A 19,236-nucleotide genomic window follows, 5' to 3' on the forward strand; every position below is an offset into this window, starting at 1 on the left:
TGTCCAGCCCATTAATAGAATACAAATGGGTTCAAATGAGCCATTCGCCTCCTCCCGCCAGCAGGGGGTGCAAACGCAACGCCGGCGCCAGCGGGGGGCCAACCCTTATTCTTGGTAAATATGATTGGGCTTATTTGCTGAAGTGGAGGGTAAAAGCTTGTTGGGCCAGTTGCTAAAGCTGCATTGTTTCCAGCCAGTGAGCCACACTGGGACACTGGAGCAAAGCCAGAAAGAAGTCAAAACTAGACAGAGCTGGTTCTATCCCAGTGAGAGAAACAGCCAGTGAAAGAAAAAGCTTTGGTTAATATTGCTCGATGCGATATTTGGTATTCTACAGGTCTTTTTGTCATTCTTTCTTCAATAAAAATAGCCTAATTACACATGGAAATGAAGGCGACCAACATCTATAATCTTGATTAGATAGTGTTCCATTTCGATGAATATTATTCTCCCGAGTTCACTTTGCTCAACCGCATTAGTTGTCCAGTCTCCATGTGCAATGAGGCCTGTAGGAATAATCATCGAACTGAAAAATTCCACTTAAATAAATCCAGATCTCTTCTCGGTGGGCACATTAGCTGGTCCGTTGCTTTTACTTGAGGAAATAAGCACAGATGAGAAAGGTCACGCGACACATTTGAGTTTGTTCCTAAACTGGAGTGCTGACTTTGGGCTGCATTAGTGATAAAATGGGAGTTTGGTGACTGAGGGAGTTCAGTGAGGAGGGAGCGAGGTGCTCCGTGCATTTCCTAAAAGAGCGTGAGGGGAGCCGCGTGTTTACAAAGAGCGCAACTGACTGGGAGCAGAGTCGGAGGGCGGAGTTCCAGCCGGTGAAAAAAACTGAAAAAATGACATGTAATTAAACCTAATTCATTACTTAATCATATGTTGAGGAGTGTCAAAACCAGAGGCAGGGGATTATTGCAGTGAACATTTTACATTTATAGTAGAAATCTAGTGCTAGGAAGCATATACTTAACTGTAACTTATTTTAATTTCATAAGTATTTATTTTTTAATGAATTTATTAATTAGTTCCAGAAATGGCAGTTAGAGGGGTAAAATGCTTCACATGTGAGATGTGGGAGGTCCGTGAAGCTTCCAGCAATCCAAACACTACATCTGTAAGAAGTTCACCCAAATGCAGCTCCTCAGACTGCATGGATCAGTTGGAGCAGCAATTGAATGCACTTAGGAGCATGCAGGTGGCGGAAAGTGTCATGGGTAGGAGTTTTAGAGATGTGGTTACACCCAAGGTGCAGGAAGATAGATGGGTGACTGCTTGTCGGATACTGTTTCGGAGGGGGGGGGGGGGGGGGGCAGTGAGGCCTATCAGGGGAAGAAATACAGCAGCAGCAGCCAGAACGGTGAATCATAGAATCTACAGTGCAGGAGGCCATTCGGCCCATTGAGTCTGCACTGACCCTTCTAAAGAGCACTCTACTTAAGCCGACACCTCAATCCCATCCCCGCAACCCAGTAGCCCAACCTAACCTTTTTTTTGACACTTTGGGCAATTTAGCAATGCCAATCACCTAACCAGCACATCTTTGGACTGTGGGAGGAAATCGGAGCACCCGGAGGAAACCCACGCACACACGGGGAGAACGTGCAGACTCCGCACAGAGAGTGACCCAGCAGGGAATCGAACCTGGGACCCGGGAGCTGTGAAGCAACAGTGCAAACTACTGTGCTACCGCGCCACCCAGTGTCACCACAGCTGGCTCTGTTGTTAAGCAGGGAGGGACAAAGTGCAGAAGAACAATAGTTACATGGGCTCTATAGTAAAGGGCACAGATAGGCACTTCTGTGGATGTGTAAGAGACTCCAAGATGTTATGTTGCCTCCCTGATGCCAGGATGTCTCTGATCATGTAGGGGGCATTGTGAAGGGGGAGGGTGAATAGCCAGAGGTTGTGGTACATATTGGTACTAACAACATAGAGTGACACAGCCCTGTACTGTAGCAAGAGTTCAGGGAGTTAAGTAGAATGTTAAAAAACAGCACCTCTATGGTTGTAATCTCAGGATTACTCCCTGAGCCACGTGCCAGTGAGGCTATAAATAGGAAGTTGGTACAGCCAAACACATGGCTAAACAGATGGTATAGGAGGGAGGGTTTCAGATATCTGCACCATTGGGATCTCTTACAGGACAGGTGAGACCTGTACAAGAAGGATGGGTTGCATCCAAACTGGAGGGGCACCAATATCCTGGCTGGGAGGTTTACTCGTGTCACACGGGAGGGTTTAAACTAGTATGGCAGGAGGGTGAAAATTGGAGCAATAGGTCAGAAGGTGAAATAAGTGAGGAAGAACAAGAGAATAGGGCCAGTAAGATTAAGAGGAAGAGCAGGCAGGGAGGTGGTGCTAAACACAGTGGGACTGGTGGTCTGAAGTGCATTTGTTTCATTGCAAGAAGTATACCAGGAAAGTCAGTTGAACTTAGATCTTGGATTAGGATCTGGAACTGTGATGTTGTTGCCATTAGAGAGACTTGGTTGAGGGAGGGACAGGATTTCCTCTAAACGTTCCAGGATTTAGATGTTTCGAGCGAGATAGAGGGGGATGTAAAATGGATGGAGGAGTTCCACTAGTGATTAATGAGAATATCACAGCTGTACTGCAGGAGGCCACCTCAAAGGGCTCATGCAGTAAGGCAATATGGGTAGAGCTCAGGAATAGGAAGGGTGTAATCACAATGTTGGGTGTTTACTATAGGCCTCCCAACAGCCAAAGGAAGATAAGAGGAGCAGATGTGCAGGAAGATTTTGGAAAGGTGTAAAAACAGGGTGATTTTAACTTCCTCTATATTGACTGGACTCACTGCTGGGGGCGTGGATGGGGCAGAGTTTGTAAGGAGCATCCAGGAGGGCTTCTTGAAACAATGTGTAGATAGTCCAACTAGGGAAGGGGCCGTACTAAACCTGGTATTGGGGAATAAGCCCGGCCAGGTCATCGAAGTTCGAGTAGGGGAGCATTTCGGGAACAGTGACCACAATTCAGTAAGTTTTAAGGTACTGTTGAATAAAGATAACAGCAGTCCTTGGGTGAATCTGCTAAATTGGGGAAGGCGAATTATAACAATATTAGGCAGGAAGTGAAGAATCTAGGTTGGGGATAGATGTGTGAGGGTAAATCCACATCTGGCATGTGGGAGGTTTAGACCGACATGTTCCTGTGAGGAAGAAGGATAAGTATGACAAGTTTTGGGAGCCTTGGATAAGGAAGGATATTGTCAGCCAAGTCCAAAAGGAAAAGGAAGCATTTGTAAAGGCTAAAAGGCTGGCAACAGACAAAGCCCATGAGGAATATAAGGAAAGCAAGGAGTCAGGAGGGCTAAAAGGGGTCACAAAAAAACATTGGCAAACAGGATTAAGGAAAATCGCAATGCTTTTATGATAAAGAGCAGGATGATAAGTCGGTGAAACGGTTGGCCCACTCAAGGACAGGGGCGGGAATCTATGCTTGGGGCCAGAGGGAAGAGGTGAGGTACTGAATGAGCACTTTGCATCAGTATTCACCAAAGAGAAGGACTTGGTGGATGAGGGGTCTGGGGAAGGATGTGTAATAATAATCTTTATTATTGTCACAAGTAGGTTTACATTAGCAGCACTACAATGAAGTTACTGTGTAGAGAGTCTGGATCACATTGCGATTAAAAAGGAGATGTTGGGCTTCTTGAAAAACATTAAGGTAGATAAGTCCCCAGGGCCTATTGGAATCTACCTCAGAATACTGAGGGAGGCAAGGAATGAAATTGCCGGGGCCTTGACAGAAATCTTTGCGTCCTCTTGGCTACTGGTGAGGGCCCAGAGGACTGGAGAATAGCTAATGTTGTTCCTTTGTGTAAGAAGTGCAACAAGGATAATTCAGGAAATTACAGACTGGTGAACCTCATGTCATTGGTAGGAAAATTATTGGAGAGGATTGTTCGAGACAGGATTTACTCCCACTTGGAAGCATGGTTTTGTGAAGGGGAGGTCGTGTCTCACTAACTTGATCACATTTTTCGAGGAAGTGATGTTGATCATTGATGAAGGTAGTGCAGTGGATGTTCTCTACATGGACTTAAGTAAGGCCTTTGATAAGGTCCCTCATGGCACACAGGTACAGGAGGTGAAGTCACACGGGATCACAGGTGAGCTGGCAAGATGGATACAGAACTGGCTCGGTCATAGAAGGCAGAGGGTAGCTGTGGAAGGGTGCCTTTCTGAATGGAGGGCTGTGACTAATAGTGTTCCGCAGGGATCAGTGCTGGGATCTGTGCTGTTTGTAATATACAAATGATTTGGAGGAAAATGTAACTGGTCTGATTCGCATGTTTACGGATGACACAAAGGTTGGTGGAATTGCAGATAGCGATGAGGACTGTCAGACGATGCAGCAGGATATAGCTCAGTTGGAGACTTGGATGGAGAGACGGCAGATGGAATTTAACCTGGACAAATGTGAGGTAATGCATTTCAGAATCTCTAATACGGGTGGGAAATATACAGTAAATGGCAGAACCCCTAAGAGTATTGACAGGCAAAGGGACCTGGGTGTCCACAGGTCACTGAAAGCGGCAACGCAGATGGAGAAAGTAGACAAGAAGGCATATAGCATGCTTGCCTTCACAGGCCGGGGCATTGAGTATAACAATTGACAAGTCATGCTGCAGCTGTATGGAACCTTAGTTTGGCCACACTTGGAGTATAGTGGCTGGTAAAGGGGCTGGTTTAGCACAGGGCTAAATCGCTGGCTTTGAAAGCAGACCAAGGCGGGCCAGCAGCATGGTTCAATTCCCGTACCAGCCTCCCTGAACAGGCGCCGGAATGTGGCGATAGGAGCTTTTCACAGTAACTTCATTTGAAGCCTACTTGTGACAATAAGTGATTTTCATTTCATTTTTCATTTCATATAGTGTGCAATTCTGGTCGTCACACTACCAGAAGGATGTGGAGGCTTTGGAGAGGGTGCAGAAGAGGTTTACCAGGATGTTGCCTGGTATGGAGGGCATTAGCTACGAGGAGAGGTTGGAGAAACTCAGTTTGTTCTCACTGGAACGAAGGAGGTTGAGGGCGACCTGATAAAAGTCTACAAACTTGTGAGGGACATGTGTACAGAATGGATAGCCAGAACATTTTTCCCAAGGTGGAAGAGTCAATTACTAGGAGACACAGGTTTAAGGCGCAAGGGGCAAGGTTTAGAGGAGATGTGCGATGGACGTTTTTTTTACACAGAGGGTATTGTGTGCCTGGAACCCGCTGCTGGAGGAGGTAGTGGAAGTAGGTACGATAGCGATGCTCAAGGAGCGGCTTGAGCCCGGATATGGACCCCTGGAAGTGTAAAAGCTTTTAGATTGGACGGGCAGTATGGACGGCGCAGGCATGGAGGGCCAAATGGCCTGTTCCTGTGCTGTACCTTTCTTTGTTCTTTGTGACTGAAATGTCTCCCCCAGACGTTATCCTGAAGTCCAGTCCATGGCTTGGCCACTGTTTTTAACCGTGGGCAGAGCAAGATGGGAAAAATGTCAGAGTTTGCAGGCGGTCAGGCGCCGGAATGTGGCGACTAGGGGCTTTTCACAGTAACTTAATTGAAGCCTACTCGTGACATTAAGCGATTTTCATTTTTCATTTTCTCAATTGTAAATGTGAATATGCTAATAAGGAAACTAATTTGGTTCTGTGTGGGCGTTGCCAAGAGGGGAGGGTCTGTTTTACCCAGTTTTTAGGATCTTCATGTAGCCTAAAGAGACAACTGGAGGTAGGAGGAGGGAAAGTAGCTCTGCTCCTCCCAAATTTTAACCTTTGTTTCCTGGTGAGCTGACGAAGGATGAGCATTAACAGTCAGTGACTGCACTATCTAGGCAAGTGGACAAGTGGGGAGTATTCCTTCACACCCCTGACTTGGAGATGGTGGACAAGCTTGGGGGGGTCAAGATTCTTACCCTCTGACGTTGTAGCATCTGTATTGGTACGGCTGTTCCAGTACAGTTTTTGATCAATGGTAACCCCCCAGAATGTTGATAGCGGGGGATTCAGCAATGGTAATGCCATTGAATGTCAAGGGGAGATGATTGGTTTCGCTCTTGTTGAAGATGGTTATTATCTGGCGCTTATGTGGCACGATTGTTGCTTGCCAACTATCAACCCAATCCTGAATGTTGTCCACGTCTTGCTGTATATGGACACTAACTGAAATGAAAATGAAATGAAAATCGCTTATTGTCACGAGTAGGCTTCAATGAAGTTACTGTGAAAAGCCCCTAGTCGCCACATTCCGGCGCCTGTCCAGGGAGGCTTCAGTATCTGAGTCGTAAAGGTACTGAACATTGTGCTTGCACAGTCCTCAGTGAATATCCCCATGTCTGACCTTAAGATGGAAGGAAGATCATTGGTGAAGCAGCTGAAGATGGTTGGGCCTAGGACACTACTCTGTGGAACATTTGCAGCGATATCTGAGGAATTAATTAGTTGGCCTCCAAAAAGCATAAACATTTTCCCATGTGCTAAGTATGACTCCAGCCAGTGGAGAGTGTGCCCCCGACAACCACCGACTTCAAACTAAAAGCAAAGTTCTACGGATGCTCTCGTTCTGACATAAAAAGAGAAAGTATTGGATAAACTCAGCAGGTGTGGCAGCATCTGTGGTGGGAGATGTCCGTATCACCCGAACTATTAATAATAATCTTTCTTCATGTCGCAAGTAGGCTTACATTAACACTGCAATGAAGGTACTGTGAAAATCCCCTAGTCGCCACACTCTGGTGCCTCTTCGGGTACACAGGGGGAGAATTCAGAATGTCCAAATCACCTAACAAGCACGTTCTTCGGGACTTGTGGGAGGAAACCGGAGCACCCGGAGGAAACCCACGGAGACATGGGGAGAATGTGCAGACTCCACACAGTGACCCAATCCGGGAATCGAACCTGGCACCCTGGCGCTGTGAAGCAACAGTGCTAACCACTGTGCTTCTGTGCTGCCCATTATGAACACTGTTCCTCACTGCCTGACCTGCTGACTTTTTCCAACATTTTCAGCTTTTATTCCCATTGACTCCACTTTAACTCGGGCTCCTTGATGCCACACCTGTTACAAGTCGCCTTAATGTCAAGGACAGTCACCCTCACCTCACCTCTGGCATTCAGTGCTTTTGCCCATGTTTGGAACAAGGTCGTAATGAGGGCAGGAAACAAGTGGACCCTGGTGGAACCCAAACTGAGCGTTCGTGAGCAGGTTATTGCCGAGTAAGTGCTGCTTGGTACCACTGTTTATGATCCCTTGCATCACTTTACTGATGATGGAGAGTACACGGATAGGGCGGTAAGGGCGGTAATTGGCTGGGTTGGATTTGACCTGTTTCTTGTGTACAGGACACACCTGGGAAATGTTCCACATTGCCGGGTAGATGCCAGTCTTGTAGCACAGGTCACAAGCACAGTATCATTTCTGGAATGTTATCAGGGCCCATAGCCTTTGAGTACCCAGCAGCTTCAGATATTTCTTGCTGCAGTACCCAGCCTGTAAACCACTGTGCCCCCACCCCTGATGATGGTGACACAGGTGTCTAGAACTATCCTGTGAGGATGACTATGCCAGATTGTTGCTCGACTTGCCTGTGGGACAGTTTTTCCAATTTTGATACAGCTCCCCCATGTTAGTAAGGACGACTTTGTAGGGTCGATCGTGCTGGGTTTGCTGGTGTCATTTCCTACGTCGATGCCAGGTGATCCAACCGGTTTCATTCCTTTTTGTTGGCTTTCCAGCAATTTGATGCAACGGAGTGGCTCGCTGGGCTACTTCAGGGGGCATCTAACAATCAACCACATTGCTATGGGTCAGGAGTGGTATGTAGGCCAGACCAAGTAAGGACAGCAGACTACCTTCTCAAAAGAACATTTGTCAACCACAATCGCCAGTGGTTTCATGGTGACTATTACTGAGACTAGCTTTTTACTTACAGATTAATTAACAGCATTTAAATCTCACCAGCTGCCGTGGTGGGTTTCAAGCATTAAATCTGCGTCTATGGTACCAGTCCGGTGACAGGACCATGAAGCCACCATTTTCTCTCTTGCCAGCTGAAGACATGGCCATCAAATTGGAGCGAATATAGCCAGAATTGCCAGAGAGCAACAATCTCAAAGGCTTGTGACGCTAAAGGAGATTATCATAGATTATCATAGAATTTACAGTGCAGAAGGAGGACACTCAGCCCATCGAGTCTGCACCGGCTCTTGGAAAGAGCACCCTACCCAAGGTCAACGCCTCCACCCTATCCCCATAACCCCACCCAACACCAAGGGCAACTTTGGACACTAAGGGCAATTTATCATGGCCAATCCACTAAACCTGCACATCTTTGGACTGTGGGAGGAAACCGGAGCACCCGGAGGAAACCCAGCAGACACAGGGAGGATGTGCAGACTCCGCACAGACAGTGACCCAAGCCGGAATCGAACCTGGGACCCTGGAGCTGTGAAGCAATTGTGCTATCCACAATGCTACCGTGCTGCGAAGGGCATGAGCAAGGTTGAAATTAATAATAAGGATGAGAATTCTCAAGTCGAGGACTTCTTTACAAGTAGCCATTGTAGGTCAGTGAGCATAAGGGTGACAGGTTAACAGGTCGAGTAATGAGATGGGCAGGGGTTTGGGATGAGCTTATGCTGGGAGATGGAGAGCATTAAAATGGTTGAGTTTAGAGTTGACAAAGGCAGTAATGAGGATTTCAGCACTGCATGAGCTGAGATGGAGACAGGCAATGTTATGCAGGCGGAGGCTGGTGGCCTTAGTGTTGCTCGAGGGCTTGTGTGCAGAAGCTCCGCTCAGGGTCAAACAGGACAACAATAGGCGAACGGTCGGGATTCTTCTCAGACAGTGACCAGGGCGAGCAATAGCGTTGGTAGTTTGGGAATGAATCTTGCGTTGGTGACTGCAGACACAATGACATTTCATCTTTCCATGATTGAATTGGGGGGTGGGGAGGGGTGCAGAGAGATCTGCTCATCTAATGCCGGATGTTGCACAACCAGTGTAAAGCTTTGTACCTTTACTGCTGGAAGCAGTGCACGTTAGTGATACATAGAGCTAGACTGTGCTTCACAAGAAATTAGGTCGATACTATATATTATGATTGTGACTGTACATCAGAAAGTCATTCACTTTCTGAACTGCTGCTGCAATCAATACAAATAAAGACCATTTAATTAATTTCACAATCATATTCACTCAAGATGTCAGTTGTACAATCTTTTGTCTTTGGGATCTACCTTGGTGCACAATCTGCATCCTTTGGAGGCGTCTTTGCATTCAACTCCTCAAAAGTTGCTGTTGCTAACAAAATCTGATGCTGTAACTGATGATTTATCTACCAGCGAGGCAACAGAACTGCAAAGTAGCTCCTTCAACATGTGCAGGTTCATGAAGTTTAAAGCAGCAGCTCAAATCAGTGACACTGCATCAAACACTCTGGCCCTCCGGGAGCTTGGAGAACACTTGTGGTTGGACACCTTTGACCTCCGGAGCACAGGAGAGCAACTTTTAAATGAAGGAAAAGGATGAATAATTCTGTTTAAACTATTATTATTAGCGACTGCCCGCCAATAGTGATCCTTAAAAAGGATGGAGTTAGGTTTGGTTGTCTCCCTCCGGAATTCAATCTGTGCAGTTGAACTGATTCAAAGTTTTATTTAGGTCCATGGTAGGGAATGTCCATTCCACCATCACAATGGAGATGCCCATTATTTGTATCTACCTGTAGATGCGATATTAAACCAAGGTCCTGTCTTTCCTCTCAGGCGGATGTAAATGATCCCTCGGCACTATTCCAAATTGGAGCCAGCAAGGGCGCTTCAATATCCTGACCAATAAAGGACAGTGGTTAGCATTACTGCCTACGGCGCTGAGGACCCGGGTTCGAATCCCAGCCCTGGGTCACTGTCCGCGTCGAGTTTGCACACTCTCCCCGTGTCTGTGTGGGTTTCACCCCCACCACCCAAGGATGTGCACGTTAGGTGGATTGGGCATGCTAAATTACCCCTTAATTGGAAAAACAAATAATTGGGTCCTCTAAATTTTTTTTTTTAATATCTTGACTAATACTTTCCTGTAGAACACTCAATCTGATCATTCCTTCCTTTGCTGTCTATGGGACCGTAGCTTTTTCAGTGACAAAGTTCAATCTGCTTCATCACCACTTATCCAAATGCACCACTTATCCAAATGCAACTATGCCTCTGAATCATCTAATCTCTTTTGTTTTTCTACATTAAGGACAATTTTCAAAGTTAGTTCTTGCTCGATAAAGGCAACATATGGAATTTATACACTTGCTACAACTTCCAAGTATCCTCAAGCCTTCCCAAAGCTCCCATGAGACTCCATAATCAATACGTTAGAATAGCTTCCCCAACAGCACTGGATGTGTACCTTCACCACATGCGCAGCACGGTTGCACAGTGGTTAGCACAGATGCTCCTCAGCTCCAGGGTCCCAGGTTCGATTCCTGGCTTGGGTCACTGTCTCTGTGGAGTCTGCACGTTCTCCCCGTATCTGTGGGTTTTCTCCGGGTGATCCGGTTTCCTCCCACAATCCAAAGATGTGCAGGTTAGGTGGACTGCCCACGATAAATTGCCCTTAGTGTCCAGAAAGGTTGGATGGGGTTGCTGGTTTGCAGGGATCGGGTAGAGGCATGGGCTTAAGTGGGGTGCTCTTTCCAGGAGCTGGTGCAGATTCGATATGCCAAATGGCCTCCTTCTGCACTGTAAATTCTTTGATTCTATGATAGGTGGTCCAGGTTGAAGACAACAGCTCAGAATTGTCTTCTTGCTGGGCATCCCGAGAATGTAAGTCACAGGAAAAAGATTTATAACAAATGTATTACTTCGAGATTGCAGTCACTGTAACCGTGGGCAACCGCAGGCTGCCTGTACACAAGATCCACAAACGAGTGAATGAATGAGGGAATGGCTGGATAATTTGTTTCTTTAACACACACTACACAATATTTCAACATATTATGACAGCACAAGAATTTCCTCCAACTAGCTCATTGGAAAACACTAAAGTGAGCACAGAAAATGGTGAACCAGCCTACTCTGCCTACCTACCAGATGCCAAGGGACCAGCTATGTATTTCAGCATTTTCTATTCCTTTTCGGATGTGGTTATTACCGGCACGGCTGTAATTTGCTAAAGATGCCTACTTTCTCTTGAGCTGTTGGTGGTGAACCACTTTCTTGAACCGTTGCAGCTGAGATTTATTTTTCCCTTTACTCTTTCACAGGATGCGAGGATCATTGGCAAGGCCATTTCGAATTGCCCTTGAACTGAGTGGCTCAGCCATTGTCGTTCAGAATCAACCCCATTTCTGTGGACCTGGAGTCACATGAGGGCCAGACCAGGTAAGGAGGGTAGATTTCCTTGTGAACCAGGTGGGTTTTTACAACAATTGACACTAGCTGTCATGGCCAGCATTACTGAGACAAGCTTTATATTCCAGATTTTGTCCCCAAAGTATTAGCCTGGGCCTACTGCTGTGCCACTGTCTCCCCTATATGTACTCCAACAATGTTGTTAGGGAGAGAGTTCAGGATTTTGGCCCATCAACAGGAGTGACGATATACAGTCAATTTGCGATGTTGTGGGGCTTGGAGGGAACTTGTTGTGGTTTACCAGGCGTCTGCAACCCTTTTCCATCAAGGTGGTAGAGTTCACAGGCTTGGGGCCTTGGTGAGTTGTCGCAGTGAATCTTGTAGATGATACACTCTGTTGCCACTGCGTATCGGTGCTGGAGGAAGCAGATGTTTCCGACTGGATTGCAACCTTGTGTATTTGGGAGGAAATCCTCCTTTTCCTTCAGGACCTTGAGCTCGCGCTATCCTCGGATCGTCTCTGCGTTGCGTTCGCCCCGGAACTGGAAGGACGCCCGCATTATCACATGGTTGGACATGTCGAGTGCTTCGCATTTGCGGATGGTATTTGCACTTTGGTGCGGGAAGCCCGCCATTCCTGTTGCAGGAGTACCGGAGGCCATCGAATCGAGCCATGCCGCCCCGATGTCGGCCGGGGGCCGCTCTAAGGCCATCAAAAAACCCGAGTCCCGCCGGCGCCGTTCTGACCTGCTCTTAGCCGGCGGGACCTCGGCGTGGAAGGGTCCGGGGACGGCCTGTTGGGGGGCAGGGGCTCCGGCTCCGGGGGGGGGGGGGGGGGGGGGGGGGGGGGGGGGGGGGGGGGGGGTCTTCCGTTGTGGCCTGGCCCGCGATCGGGGCCCACCGATTGGCCTCTCAGGCTGGGGGCCTCCTTTCTTCCGCACCGGCCCCTGTAGCCCTACGCTATGTTGCACTGGGGCCGGCACGGAGAAGGGAGCCACTGCGCATGTGCGAGTTGGCGCCGGTGCCACTGCGCACGCGCAGACCTCGAGGCGCCCAGTTGACGCCGGGATCAGCAGCTGGAGCGGCGTAAACCGCTCCAGTGCCGTGCTGGCCCCCTGTAGGGGCCAGAATTGCTGATCCTGAGGCCGTGTTGACGCCGTTGTTTACGACAGCGTCAACACTTAGCCTCAGGATCAGAGAATCCCACCCCTGATCTCTGAATGCTGAAGAGAAGGGCCAAGATTTTCAATTCCCATTTTCATAGGGCAAGTTTAGTGATGGGAGTGGAAGATCTTGAGAGATGTCCAAATCACAGTTCACACTGACGTAAAAGCATGAGGCGATTGTCCTCTCCCCTGCCAGTAACTTAGGAACATAGAAATTAGGAGAAGTAGGCACTTCAACCCTTCGAGCCTGCTCCGTCATTCATATGACGCAGTGTGCTTTATTCCCATAGATTATGAGTTTCATGCCTCTTTTCCCGAATTACCTCCTTACATCCTCCCCCTCAGAAGCCACGGGGAGAACGAGCAGACTCTGCATTGACTGTGACCCAAGCCGAGAATCGAACCCGGGTCCCTGGAGCTGTGAAGCAACAGCGTTAACCACTATCGTGCCACATGAATGTCCTGAATGATGTGACGGAGATGGCCGCCATTATTGCCTGCAGCCTCAAGGTCACTTTTCCCGCCCGCTATCGGCCTTTGCTGAATTTAGGGAAAACTACGCTGAGACACTGGAATTTGCCCCAGTACATCTGGGCTGGGGAAGAAGGAAAGGAACAGAATATAACCAAAACTCTGACTCGCATCCAGTAAAATCACCTACCACAGGCAGAGGGGGAGAGAAAGCACAAAGCTCGGTTGCAATGCACTTTCACACGTCAAGGCATTGTGGAACTTACATAAACATGACAGCATGTCGAGGAGAGCTCTCTTTTTTTTTAAATGCACACATATAAATAAAAAAAAAGACTTGCATTTGTTCTCATTACCTCAGGGCATCCTACAGCACCTCACGCCCAATGTAGGGAAGACAGCAACCAATTCATATCCAGCCAGTTCGCACAAACAGCGTTGCAATAATGATTAGATAACCTTGCTCACTGATGTGGGCTAAGGGATGAATATCAGCTCGGAAAATAGAGAAGAACTCCCCTGCTCTTCAACTTAGAGCTGAGGGATCACTTACATCTACCCGAGAGGGCTGATGGGGCCTTGGCTTAACAGCTCATCTGAAAGATGATGTGGAGATGCCGGCGTTGGACTGGGGTCCATCTGAAAGATGGCACTTCCAACCATGCAGCACTCCTTCAGTACTCCACTGGGGCACCCGACCTGATTTTCTGCTGAGATTTCTGAGATGGGTGGGAGGATGTTGGGGGGGTAGGGGGTTGCGAAAACACAAAGCTGTAACTTCTAAGACAGATGGTCTTGAGTGTTCGTGCCCAAGCATATTCCTGTCGGCAAATCGAACTTTGATGGTTTTGAAGTTTACAGCTAGGTCTGGATTTATTTTATTAGTTTGCAAAACTGGCTCAGACGCATACGTATGTATGTTAAATAATAATGGAAAATAGGGAGTCCAGAGGCCTCCGTTAACTTACATCTCGTATAAATGACCGTTCTCCACTCTCTCCTCTACATAGGCAAGTGCGCGGACATGCAGCGGAGAATGAGGGAAGGCAGAGTGTACCCATGGCAATCCAAAAATAGACAGCGCAATGTTGATTATGCCCACAAGAAAGATGTCCCAATGATAGCCAGTGCCTTTTACTAGCCTGCAAAAATAGAATTTGAGGAGAAAGTTAGAAAGCAGTGACTTATAACACTTTGGAGCAATAGAGATTCTGATACAAACACACGATCCGGATAGGAGGAGGCTATTCGCCTGCTCTGCCACTTGACAAGGTCATGGCTGATCTGATTGTGGCCTCACGTCCTACTTTCCTTTCTAACCCTTTGCCCACCGCCCATCTCCCCCCCTACCCCACCCACCCTCTGTACACCTCGTCAGTTAGGAATCTAATTAGCCCTTAAAAATATCCAATAACCCAGACTCCATTGTTCTTTGGGGAAGAGGATACTAGACGAACCGCCCTCATCGCCATCTTAAATGGGAGATCATCAATCTTTACAACCTTGTCCCCAGTTCTCGTCTCGCCCACAAGTGGGAAAACGTTCTCTCAGTATCCACCCTGTCAAATCCCCTCAGGATTTTACAGCCTCCCAGCTGCGTGTTACTTGACGGTGGGAGAGTGTGCGCCATTCACTGGCGGCCGCTGTCTGCGTGAATTCCCATTGAAGCCGCCCCGTGCCGCTGGGAAACCCACGGGAGGGGGGGGGGGGTGCTGCCAGCGGGACCAGAATCACAGCACCGGCAAACGGACGGAGAATTCCTGCCCATAGGTTTCAATACGATCACCTCTTATTCTTCTAAGCTCTAATGGATACAGACCGCACCTGTCCAACCTTTTCTCATAAGATAACCCCTTCATCCCAGGTATCAGTCGAGGGATCTTTTTCAAAACTACTTCCAATTCTAAGTTCATAAGATATAGGAGCAGAATTAGGCCATTCGGCCCATCAAGTCTGCTCTGCCATTCGATCACAGATAATATGTTCCTCATCTGCTACCTGCTCATCTGCTACCTGCAATGCTACAGACCAAGAGCTGGATTGCGAAATCAGCCAGAGCATCGCCTCCCCAGAACACATGGCCTACGAGCAGGAGTAGGTAATTTAACCTCCCGAGCCCAACACCCTCAATGTGATCATGGCTGATTCCATCATGGCCTGAACTCCACTGTCCTGCCCGTTCTCATTACCCTTCAACCTATGACCAATTTAAAAACTGTCTAACTCCTCCTTAAATCTGCTCACTGTACCTGCATCCACCACACTCCACAGATGCAATTATTTCCTTTCTTAAGTAATGAGACCAAAACTATACACAGTATTCCAGATGTGCTCTCACCAACTGTGGCAAAACATCCTTTCATTTATATTCCATTATAACCAACACCAACATTCCATTTGCCGTCCTAATCACTTGCTGTACCTACCTGCAGATATGGCCCAAACCTTCCATTTTCTGGGGTGCACTGTAACAGGCAGTGGGATGTATTCCAAAGATGACTGTTCCTCCCCCCACCCCCAACCCATCTCATAGAAACATAGAAAATAGGAGAGGAGGCAGCCATTCGGCCCTTTGAACCCGCTCCGCCGTTCATTATGATCATGGTTGATCCGGCAACTCAACAGCCTAATCCCATTTTCTCCCCATATCCTTTGATCCCCATCGCCCCAGGTGCTGCAGCTAACTGCTTCTTTAAAACAATACTTCAACTTAAATGAGAGACATCAGGGGCGGGATTCTCTGCTACCTGGCGGGGTGGGGAGTCCTGGCGGGATGGAGTGGCATGAATCACTGCGGCGTCGGGCCACCCCAAAGGTGCAGAATCTTCCGCACCTTCAGGGGCTAGGCCCGCCTCGGAGTGGTTTGCGCCCCACCGGCCGGCAGGGAGGGGGCTTAGTGCCACGCCAACCGGCGCCGAAGGGCCTCTGCCGGCCGGCGCGAGTTGGCGCATGCACGGGAGCGCCAATGCGTGCTGGATCATCCCCGCGCATGCGCAGAGGGCTTAGTTTCCGCACCGGGAATGGCGGGCCGGTACAGCCTCCGGTGTGGAAGGATAGAGTGCCCCCACGGCACAGGCCCGCCTGCGGATCGGTGGGCCCCGATCGCGGGAAAGGCCACCGTGGGGGCACCTCCCGGGCCAGATCCCCCCCAAGAACCCCGGAGCCCGCCCGCGCCGCCAGATCCCGCCGGTAAGGACCTACTCCAATTTACACCGGCGAGACAGGCAAAAATGGGCGGGACTTCGGCCCATTGCGGGCTGGAGCATTCGGGCAGCCCTGGCGCCCATTGAATTGCGCCGGACCCCGCCACTCTCCAAGGCGGGCGGCGCAACTCACGCCGGGCCGATTTTTGGAGAGCCGGAGAATTAGGAGGACGGCAGGGGCGGGATTCACCGACCCCCAGCGGGGGGGTTGGAGAATCCCGCTTCAGATGGTTCTGACTGTCCAACAGGAATAGTCACCCAGGAAATGTTAGGAGGATTAAAACCACAACATTCCTACCCACTCCATCCCAAAGCTCCACAGAAGCCCCCCCACCCTGATCACCCTTCTGAACTCCAGATTAACGCTCTCTTCCCACAAATACACCTCTACACCCAATACCCCTTGACTACACCCCACTTCCTGAATACTAGCCCACTAGCCCTCAGACCTACCCACCCCACCCACCCACCCCTATATTTGCAACACACTCCGCCCTGAACATTTACCCTCTTCCCGACCTCTGAAAGTGGATGGATATATGAGAATCGCTTCAAATGAAGTTACTGTTAAAAACCCCTAGTCGCCACATTCCGGCGCCTGTACGGGGAGGCTGGTACGGGAATTGAACCGTGCTGCTGGCCTGCCTTGGTCTGCTTTAAAAGCCAGCGATTTAGCCCTGTGCTAAACCACAGGGCTGACGGACTGGATGGGAGCAAAACTATTTTGGGTGGGAGATGCAGAGTTTAAGGTCCAGACTGTAGAAGGCCCAACCACCAATAGTGGAGTGTTTAAAATCGGGATGCTTAAGGGTCCAGAATAAAAGGAGTGCGGGTTTTGGGAAGTGAGAGGAGTTAGAGAGGTGGGAGGCACAAGGCCTCGGAAGGACATGAATGAGAGGATCAGAATTTTAAAATCTGGCCATATCCCTAGTGTCACCTTTATAAACCTCTTTATAGTCTGGACAACATTCATAGAGTAGGGCTTTCAAAAAATGGACACAAAGAGATGGGTGCAGAACATCTGGAACACTCTCATCTTGGTGCAGTTGCCTCTGGAGAAACAGGTCCAGTAGCCGGATTTCCATTCTGGGTATGGGGAGTGTGGGAGGGGAACGGGAATGCAGGTGTTTGCTGAAGTCAGGCCCGTCGCCCCGCCCCTCGACTGCTGAGTGACACGGCTGGCTGGTTAAAAGGCCCGTCTTGGTGCTCGGGGACTTTGCCCCCGAAGCCCCCTGAATAAAAACAGTAAAATTAAACTACACCCTCTACCCCTTTCACTCACTCCCCATGCCCCATCCATGTCTACCCCTTTTACCCCCATTCCAATCTCTACCCTTCTACCCACCATTAAGGCCTCTTACAGCCCCTATACTAATCTACACCAATCCATGATCCCCCCCTTCTCATTCCCATGGTTCCTTATGAGCACGGCCTAATCACGTCTTGTTCCAATGTGCCAACTTATGCCAATCCATGACCCACAGCCACCACACATTGTCCTGACACTGTCCATGTCAATTCACCCAGTATGCCCAATGGAAAGACCTCAAAAACCATTCTAATATTTAAATAAAGTTCTAAGTATCTCTTGAAAACGTAACAATAAAAAAAAGTTAAACGCCCCCAAGTACTTAATGCCTTATAAAGACAAACATTTGTATTAATAGCCTCACATCAAAGTCAGTTTGACCACTTGGGGGTGGTCAAACTGTGAAGTTACAGGTCCCCATGCTGATGTCAGGTTGTGAAGCAGTCACCTTACATTAACAGCCAGCTATCGAAATTGCAAGCACCGATTTCTGCTAACTCAGACTCAGCAGGCTGTTTGTATTTCAAATTTTAAAGATCAGGGGGTTTAAATAACTTGACAGCTGCATGGATCTTATCCGTCTTTTATTCTATTTATGTCGATGCTTAAAAATGATAAGTCACACACCACAGGAAAAAAACCTGCTCCCGCAAATATTCAGTCCAATGACGGTCCTGCTGATTTCAGGTTTCCCATATGTGTGATTCACATTCCAACCCCATCTCCCCACCCATCCACCCGGCAAAAATAGGATCTGCCTGAAATAGGTGCGGGCCTTCTGGATCTGAGGTTTCAGGAATCGAGACCCTTGGGCGGGATTCTATAATAATGGGGCTACGTCCCCACGCTGGCATGAAAACCGGCGCCAACCACTCCGGCGTCAACAGTCCCCGAAAGTGAAGAATTCTCCCCTTCCTTGGGGGCTAGGTTGGCGCCGGAGTGGTCCCTGCAGCTGCGGCTGGCGCGAGTCCACGCATGCGCAGAACGGTCGGCGTGATTCCGCGCATACTCGGTACAACCGGCGTATTTCCGCACATGCGAGAACGGCCGGCCGTTCCGCGCGCATGCGCCGGGGCTTCCCTTCTCCGCACTGGCTCCTGGGCAATACGGCGGAGCCCTACAGGGGTCCAGCGTGGAGTAAAGTAGGTCCCCACGGAACCAGCTCGCCCGCCAATCAGTAGGCCCCGAGCACGGGCCAGGCCACCATGGGGGCACCCCCGGGATCAGATCCCCCCGCCCCCCCCCCCCCCTCCAGGAAGGCCCCCGCACACCTTCTGGGTCCCGCTGTGTGGTGCCTGAGTAACCCACACCGGCAGGACTTCGCCAAACACTCGGTCCATTGGGGCCCGGAGAATCACTGGGGGGGGGGGCTGTCAACGGCCCCCGACCGGCGTGGCGGGAATCCCGCGGGCGCCCGAGAGTTGGAGTTGGCGCTGGAGAATGGGGAGGCCAGCGTCGCACCCCTCCCCCCCCCCCCCCCCCCCCCCCCCCCGGGGATTTTCCGACCCAGCGCCGGGTTGGAGAATCCCGGCCCATATCTTTGAAAATCTGGGCCAATGATCCAAATATTTGAAGGGCATATCGTGGGGAATGTTTTGAGGAAAAAAAAAAACACAATTGTTGCAACTTTATAAATTAGTAGGGAAGATGACTGGGGGAACAGTTTCCAAGAAGGATTTTGAAAGCGGGGAATGGATGTTGCGAGCTGATAGACTTCAGGAAGGGAGTGT

The 19,236-nt window shown here is 49.2% G+C and overlaps 1 protein-coding gene across 2 annotated transcripts in view; it reads right to left on the reverse strand.

Moving 5' to 3' along the window:
- slc4a11 (solute carrier family 4 member 11) overlaps nt 1–19,236 on the reverse strand; it is a 237,110-nt gene that overhangs the window by 18,048 nt on the left and 199,826 nt on the right. For both annotated transcript variants that reach the window (XM_038793208.1, XM_038793207.1), the window contains one exon: nt 13,963–14,136. In XM_038793208.1, coding sequence (XP_038649136.1) covers nt 13,963–14,136 — 174 coding nt within the window. The remainder of the gene's footprint in view (nt 1–13,962; nt 14,137–19,236) is intronic.

The sequence above is a fragment of the Scyliorhinus canicula genome, chromosome 3 (genome assembly GCF_902713615.1).
Source record: "Scyliorhinus canicula chromosome 3, sScyCan1.1, whole genome shotgun sequence".
Lineage (NCBI taxonomy): Eukaryota > Metazoa > Chordata > Chondrichthyes > Carcharhiniformes > Scyliorhinidae > Scyliorhinus > Scyliorhinus canicula.